The following is an 8,378-nucleotide window of genomic DNA, read 5'->3' as shown; positions in this document are numbered from 1 at the left end:
GCCCTCCCGCCCGCCTGCCCGTCGGCCGCCTCCTCCTCCTCCCTCCAGACGCCGCGGAGGAAGGGGCGGCGCCGAGGGAGGGGTCCCTCCGCCGCGGGAGGCCGCAGCGCCCGCCCGTCACGGCGCCGGCGCCAGCCCGGAGAACCCGGAAGTGGCCGAGCAGCGCGCTCGCCCGCCCGCCCGCTTGTCCCGCCGCCGCCGTCGCCGCCCCGCACTCGGGGGAGCGCGGGAGCCGCGCCAGGCACAGGAGCGCGCGGGGCCGACGGGCCATGGCCGCGGGGGCCGCCGCCGCAGGTGGTGGCGCGCGGTGAGGAGCGCTGCGCCCCCTCGGGGCGGATGGAACGCGGCTGGGCGGGCGGACAGTGCCGGCGTCCGCGGCTGGTATGGTGCTGGCGGCGGCGGTCGGTGCCTGCGTTCTGAAGCCCGCGAGGAGCCACAATGGAGACGCCGCCGCTGCCTCCCGCGTGAGTGAGCGGGCGCCCGGGGCGCGTGGCGGAGGGCTGTAGGGCTGCGGAGGGCGCGCGGCGCTGCTGCGGAAGACACGCCGCGATCGCGCGGGGGGCGGCGGGCGAGGGGAGGCGCGGGGCGTGACGGGGCGCGGCGCGGCGCCCGCAGTCCGGAGGGCGCCCGTGGGACCGGACTCTGCCTGGTCGGCCGGGCGTGGGTAGGGGCTTCTCAGTCCCGGGGCGAATTGAACGTTCGGGATGGAGCTGTGCGTGGAGGCATGGCGGGGTGGGGGGGGGGAACGGTGGTGGGCTACGATCGCCCTGTCGGTAACCTCCCCCCCCCCCAACCTCCCCAGAATGCATGGGTTGCTGCTGCCCATCTCGCCTACCCCTTCCTAGTGGGGAGCGAGAGGATGCACAGGAAACTGGAAAGTACCAGACGCCCGGAGTCTAAAATGAATGCAATCTGAGGTTGCTTGCTTCTTGGAATTTCTAATAAAATTAATATCCAAGGAGCTTTTACATCACTCCAAATGAGCTGCGGCCGTTTTAGGGCATGTGATCTCCTACCTGGCACTGCAGAAAAGCTTTTATCCAGAAATCAGAGCATCTCTCGTTCCCTTGGTACCCGGGGCACGTTGGTAGTGTTACCGACCTGTTAGGCACAGGTGTCTTTTTTCCTTGGTGCCCAAGTGCATTCAAGATCACCTGCACCAAAATTACTTTCTAGAAATAAGAGCTTAAAAAAAAATCATGTGGAAGATGTTATTCGGTACAAGGTTTTCGGGTTTTTTGTTTTTGTTTTTGTTTTTTTTTGTGTGTTTTAAAGTGGCCTGTAAATCTTCCGGAGTTTGAACGTTTCGTCCTCCCCTCCCCCGCCCCCCCACGCCGCCTTCATCAGTTTAACCTTTACGAAGGAGTAAAGAGCCCTTTGGATCTGACTTTTCAAACCGCAGACAAACCTCTCTCCAAAACGGGTGAATCTTTTCATTCGAACTGATTCATGGAACCTTATAGGCTCTCAATGAGATTTGGCTAGCTAGCTTCACCCTGTCACCGTTGGTCCTCACTAGCCTCTTGTGGCTGTTTGGCAGGATTCCAGCTAAAATGAGGCTATTTGGTTTGGGCTGAACTTTTTTTTTTTTTGTATTTTGTATTTTGAGTCCTTTTATAAGATCAAATGGAATGATAGAGCCACAGTTTCTGTATGTGCATTACAGGATTTTGAGTCTGAGTGGTACAGGTCGTGGGGATCTGAAGAGTGGGTGAGCCTTGGCTTGACCCTTCTGGGCAGATAGAAATGATAGAAAAAGCAAGGGATCAGATGCTTGCAGATGGTGGCAGCTTTGAGGCTGTGTGATCTGCTCAGGCTCCCCAGAAGGTTGGGAAAGCCTCCTGAGGTCCGCCCCCTCCCCCAACACGGTAGAAGGCTTCAGCAGCCTAGAGTCTAGTGCCAGCACATGAGGTTTCTAACCAGTCTCAGAAGCACTGATGGCAGAATATACTCTGCATATAGATAACATGCTGTGTATGATATAGGATGTGTAGATAAGTTACTTATGGTGAACTTGCCCTCCCCACTTTTCTGTCGAGTAAATGCAGCCATTCTTTCCCTTTGGGAGCTGAGTGAACTGGAGAGAACCAGGGGACCGTAGGATGCAGGTTCAAAAGAAAAAAAAAAATGGGTGTGGAAATCAGGACTTTAGAGCAAGAAGAGGCATAGGAAATGGTTTAAATCGAAAAACTGAAGTAGATGACCAGCTCTGTTCTTTGCTGTTTGCTACTTCACAGGTAGTTCTGGAACAAGATCAGAGGCTTAAGGTAGAGGAGGAATCCTGGGGTGCTGAGGTCTGAGGAAAGAATTGTTTACATACACTTAATTAAAGATACAAAGACATTTAATTGGCATTAGGTAGATCCAAGACTCAAGCCCTCTTCTAGAGCCTGTAGGTAGATCCAAGACTCAAGCCCTCTTCTAGAGCCTCCTACCCACTGGCTTCTTTGCCTCTGTTCCCTTTAACTCCCTTTTACCTTGGGTCGTGCTGTCTGGTGTCCTGAGCAATTGCAGGTGAGGTATTTGGGAGGGGCTTTTGCTGGGCTTCCTGGCTAGAGCTAGGCTAGGAGCACTCGCTGGGAGCACTCACCTCTTTATAAGCACTGAGTGTTAGTTAGCCTGAGTTTCAAGGCAAAGAGAGATGTTTGACCTGGTCTTTAAAGGGCCTTATATATAGTATTGGAAGCAGACTCAGAATTCTCTCGGTGCGTCTGTGGAGTAATTCATTCAGTGTGTAGATTTTTGGATGCCTGTCTCTGCCTGGCACTTCTCATGATGCTTGTCTGGGCTGGGCTTCTGTTTTAAGAGTCAAGGCTGCATTGTTCTCTGGTCTCACCCTTCTTCCTTTAGGCTGCTTTGGAGGGGTAGCAGGCACCTCTGCCTACATTCTTAGTTATTTTAATTTCCTTTCTGTCTTTTCCACTCTACCTCCAACTTTTTCTCCTCCTCTGAGAAGCCTCATTGATTGCCACTGTACATCATATTTCCAGTTGTCTTTTTTGCATTCTTGAGTATATGTGGCATTCAGGTTCTGTTTCATTTGGGGGTCCAGGACATCTGTTTACCTCTGATCAAATCTGAAAGATGTGCAACCAAGAAAATTAGGTATCAATGAATGAGTCAGGGAATTCAACGTAGTAAGTAGCCTGTGCAGACGGAATGAGAGCAAAACAGCCTTGACCTCTGGGGTGCTTTTCATATTTTAGTCTTTATGGTTATTTGCATAAAGGAGTTCCCTAATTATTAAGCTGACCAAAGCCTGTAAAGTTCCGATTGTGTGAATCCATTTGACATTCACTTTGGAGCAGTTTTCTTGGCTCTTGTTTGTTTGCTGTTTCTTCCTCTAAGCTGTCTTATGCCTCCTGGCCCTGCGGTCTTGCTTTTTCTTCATTCTGCCAGAGTAATTGTGCCTCAGGTACAACCTTATCTGTTCCCAGTGGGCGATTCTGCGTCACTGGAGATGCCTGTCATCAGAGGTGTGCCAGCACAGCCAGACAACTTGTTAGCCGTGCTCTAAGGGCATTTAGCCCGCCAAAGATGGGTTGGATCAGAGCAAGGGTTTCAGGTCTTTGGATTTCTTTGATCTGTTTAAAAGAAAAAGTCAAGTCCAGGATAGAGTTGCCAAGTTTCTGGTTTTGCTAAGTAAAGAAGTGTCTGTTGAAGAGTAATTAGCAAGTGTTATCACTTAACAAAGGCGATTGTAATACTGTTCTCAACTAGAAGGACCAACTTGGAGGGATAGTACTTTAGTGGTATAAATGTAAGTTTGTGAAAACTTGTTTCATTGCCCTCATTTTGTCACAGAAACAAAGTAATTTGTTGAAGCCTGGTGCTTTGTAGTGCATTGGGTACCTGCAGAATTAGGGCTCTTGGAGATTGAGTATGGTGAATTGCCAACCGTGCAATTTAGCGTTTGTATGCTCATCTTTCATAAAGCCCATTGGAGTACATTCTTATTTTCACTTCATTAGCCCTAGATATTGAAGCAGAATAACTATCATTTCTTTAAATTTTTTTTTTTTTGGTTAAATTTTCATTTTATGTGCAGTGTGCAATGTGCAGGTGCGTGTGTATGTGTGTGTGTGTGTGTGTGTGTGTGTGTGTGTGCATGCTTATGTATTCACATGTTGTACACATGTGGAGATCATAGAACATCTTTCAGGAGTTGGCTCTCTCCTTTCACAATGGTGGGCCCCAGGGATTGAACCTGGGCGAGTACTTCTGCCTGCTGAACTGTTTCAGTGGCTCAGCTCAGATTTTTTATTCACACTTACTGAATACCTACTGTGGCTAAGTTTGGGGGATTTCTCAGAAAAACAACAAAATCTTTCATCTCATGGCTGAAACTGGTAGTAACCAGACATAAACTTTTGGGACATGACAGAGAGTAGTAAAGGGCAGAGAGATATATAATGTTGGATATGCTAGAGAATAGTGTGTGTGTGAGATTCAGATAACCCCAGGGGTGTCTTTAAAGAGGCCAAAGGGAGGACCGGTACTGTAGGAATAGGGAAGAGCAAGCACACAAGCAAGCACAGAGACACCCTTGCATGGTTTTGCATGGCGGTGACACTGTTGCAGCCAGTGTACTCCGCATGCTGTGCACCGAACCTTCCTACATTTTGGATTGTTGACATCTGCTCACATATTCTGACTAGATCCTTTCACAGATTCTGTCTTGAGCAACAGCCTTTGCTTTTTATGACACCACTTGTTTTGGCCTCCTCCTTTAAGTTTTTTCAGTTGCCGAATGTGATTTACATAATTTCATACTTACTTAATCTACTCAACAATCTTACCCCGTAGGTCTCCTATTATTATCTTCTTGGCTGAGGAAATGCAAGTTAAATTGCTTTCCCAAGCTTTTATGGATTTGAAAAGCTGGGATTCTATCTAGTCCCTCGGGGTTGATCACCACCTTTTTTTTTTTTTTTTGGAAACAGGATGTTGCTATGTATAGCAGGTTGGCCTGGAGCTCTGATCCTCCTGCCTCAGCTTCCTGAGTGCTGGGATCAAGGACTGAACTACCAAGCTTTGCTTTGTGGTTTCTGCAGCTCACCGGCAAGTTCCTCCTGGAAGTGGGTCTGGACCTAATCTGTATTCCTGTTTGTATCTTTTCTTGTTGATTATTTTTTAAGACAGGGTGTCTTACCCTGTAGCCCAGATTGGCATCAGTCTCACAGTGTAGCCCAGGGTAGCCTTTAGTGTGCGAGAATACTTTTGCTGCAGCCTCTGGAGCATGGAGACATCTATATCTTAAGTCAACACTTAGATCTGTGCTTAAAGGCTCTGGAATCTTGGGCCACTGGTGGAGTTTCTTAGCTCCTGTGTAAAACTCAGTATTTTCAAGGATAACTTCGTAACTTATTCTCAAACTGGCTCCCCACGTAACTTTTCCAAGTAGGAATGGAATAGCCATCCTCTGGTTCTTGTCACTGAAAACACTCACACAATCTGTGACTCTTCCTCTCCCTCCCACCTCGGAATCACCTCTCCCCACACACAAACCTTGTCTGTCTGCAGGAGCTGGAGAGGCTTGGTGTTCATAGAGTTCATCACTTTAAACCTGGAACTTTTCAGTCATCTCATATCATCTCCCCTTAAATTCTTCTGGGTTTGTTCTTCACCTTTTAGTCCATCTGCCAATTTAACCTTTCAGCATCCTACAATCACACAACATGGGTAACCAAAGCCACACACTCAGTCATTTTGACTCTAAGTCCATGGTTATGTGCCATAGCCTCTGAGGCTAGGCTCTTTGTGCCATCATAAGCCAGGATTCTCCAGTCCTGCCTATTGCTCACACTCCTGCCTCTGTTTAAAATGATTTAGAGCCCTGAAAGGGCCCAGTTGAGCCCCATCTCCTTTACAGTTTTATTTATTTATTATCTATTTAATTCTTGACTTCAGCCCCTTCTGGATCATTGTTAGCTTCCTATGGAGTTTCCAGTCTTGCATATGTATACTGACACGTGCCATTTCTCAGCATTTGGCCTTGCCTTCTCTATTAGATTTGAAACTAGAGCAGGGTCTTGGGTCAGCCCCTCTTGCTTTATTACAGGTGTGCACTGGGCATTTAGGCAGCAGCTTTCTGTTTGATTTATTAACAGCTGTAATTATGTATGCATTCCAATTTTAAGTCGAGTGTTGCAATTAAAATTGAAGGCCAAGAGAGTGAATACAGGCAAAATGGTCATATTCCATTTAGTTCCTAACATCAACATTCTTCTCTATGTTTGTATTCACATGGTATTTAGTGAGACAAGTGGATGAGGGGGAATTCCCTCTCATTGATTCAGGGTCACTTGTTTAGTGCTTGGCATAGACAGGACTGCCATTTGGTCCTCCCTGATTTCTGTCTTCAAGTGGTCCTTTCCTACCTCCCATCCCCCATAAAGATGATAGACAATTAAGCCCATCATCTGAACTGCAAGGTTAGGTGCCGCTTGGAAGAGATGACCACTGTAGAAAAAGTAGCAAAGGAAAACAAATAAAAAAACAAAACAAAAACCAAAAAACATGAGCAATAAAAGACACGGAAATGTTTGAAATGGCTCATTACCCCCCTTTTCTCCATTTTATCGTCTCACGAAAGTGTTTCTCTGATCACACTTTGTTAATTGTTTATGAGATATTCTTTAAAGGATGGATCTTGCATAAGACATACTCTTTCCCCATCCCTTTCCTGGTAATAGTCACTGTCAGGGACAAAAAGTGCCTGATTGTGCAGTGTTTGTCATGGAGGTGGGAGGGAAAGAGGATGGCGCTGGGTTGAGCTGAAGTGCAGCTTTTTACAGCACCATTGTTCCACTATCAGAGAGCAATTATGCTTCAACTTCCATCAGCCCCTCACCCTCAAACAGCCCATCCACCTCCCAGCGAGCACCTCCCCACACAACCAAGGCCCGGGCTGAAGAGATGTCTCCCCAGCCCTCCAGTAGGCTTGGGGCTCTGGTTTTAAACTCCTATTCCTAAATAAAATAGAGCATCCCTGTCTCTTCTAGATGTTTCCTTTCCAGCTCTGAGTAATCACAGCTGCACCTTTTAACAATAAGAGCAACAACAACAATACACACACACACACACACACACACACACACACACACACACACACACACACATTTTCAAAGGTATGAGTATGAGATCATGAGGTGTTACGCCACACACAGGATAGGAGTTTAATCTCACAAGGTGCCTCATACTCAGTTCTAAGGACCTACACTGTGCAGATACTCTTACTCAGAGCCTCATATCATAAGCAGTAGCTACCACCTGTGTAGTGTATCGTCAACCCAGTCCAAGCTCTGGGGATAATAGGACAGACATTATTAAGTTTTTTTTTTTTTTTTTGGTTTTTTTTTGGTGGAGGACAGGGTTTCTCTGTGTAGCCCTGGCTATCCTGGAACGTACTTTATAGTCTAGGCTGACCTCAAACTCAGAAATCCGCTTGCCTCTGCCACTAAGTGCTGGGATTACAGGCATACACCACCACTGCCCAGCATCAGTTTTTTTTTTTCTAAAGCCATATTTATTTGGTGAATATTGTTAAGTTTATTGATTACAGTTTGTGCAATGGTACAACTAAAGCCCAAGTAATGGTTCAATTCCATACACTTGTAGCAAAATTGCCTTTAGAACCTTGCAGAAACTTCAAGCATAACCTTAGCATGACCTAAGCGTTGACTGAGGAAAACCTGCTGCTCCCTCTGTGTCTCAGTGATGCGCCAGTTAGTGGGAGCCACCATGGGGCAGGGAGCTCCGAGGGAATTCTGTTGGAAAGTTTTATTATAGAGTGGTGTGATAAAGATTTGTGAAGACAGTCATTAGGTTCTAGTCTGTATTTCCAGTATCTGGTCTTGTTTTTAAGGGGATCTTTGCTAGTAACTTGCCAAGCTTCTGAACGTACGTTTGGCAGAGGAGACAGCGAGAGTACAGGAGAAATATTATAAAGTACTAGGGAAACTTCAGAGCAGTACGGCACGGATGGGGACTTTGAAAACAACAGCTGCTGACGTGAACTTGGCAGAAGTTTGTGAGTACTGGTGGCTGACTCATTGCAAGCTGGGGAGTCTTGCAGCTTTTGAGGTGAGCAGGCAGAGGACAGAACAGAGAATGGGTGGCCACCCAGAGGCCAAGTCTTTACATCCTAAATGTGACAGTATCTTTGGTCCCCTGGGAGAATTTGCAGCCATAGCATTCCCCATAACTTGAAGCACCAATAGAACACTAAAGTTATAAACAGCCCAGATTCTCTAAAGTGCTTGTTCTCAATCTGGGATGATCAGCCTGGGGTGGGAGGGTAAGTGGGTGGTAAGGCGTATTACATCACCGGTGGTTGTTGTTTTTAAAAATCATGCATGGCTGCTTTCACCCTTGCT

The 8,378-nt window shown here is 47.2% G+C and overlaps 1 protein-coding gene across 2 annotated transcripts in view; it reads left to right on the top strand.

Moving 5' to 3' along the window:
* The first annotated feature begins 181 nt into the window (after positions 1-181).
* Positions 182-8,378, top strand: part of Klhl2 (kelch like family member 2) — a 110,665-nt gene continuing 102,468 nt past the window's right edge. Inside the window, exon 1 of one of the 2 annotated variants that reach the window (XM_031339944.1) lies at positions 182-464. In XM_031339944.1, coding sequence (XP_031195804.1) covers positions 439-464 — 26 coding nt within the window. In that variant the 5' untranslated portion in view covers positions 182-438. The remainder of the gene's footprint in view (positions 465-8,378) is intronic. The other variant, XM_031339943.1, reaches the window with a different exon arrangement.

Source organism: Mastomys coucha, unplaced genomic scaffold, assembly GCF_008632895.1.
Source record: "Mastomys coucha isolate ucsf_1 unplaced genomic scaffold, UCSF_Mcou_1 pScaffold22, whole genome shotgun sequence".
Lineage (NCBI taxonomy): Eukaryota > Metazoa > Chordata > Mammalia > Rodentia > Muridae > Mastomys > Mastomys coucha.
The sequence above is the reverse complement of the archived record's forward strand: the minus strand, read 5'-3'. Positions and strand labels throughout refer to the sequence as shown.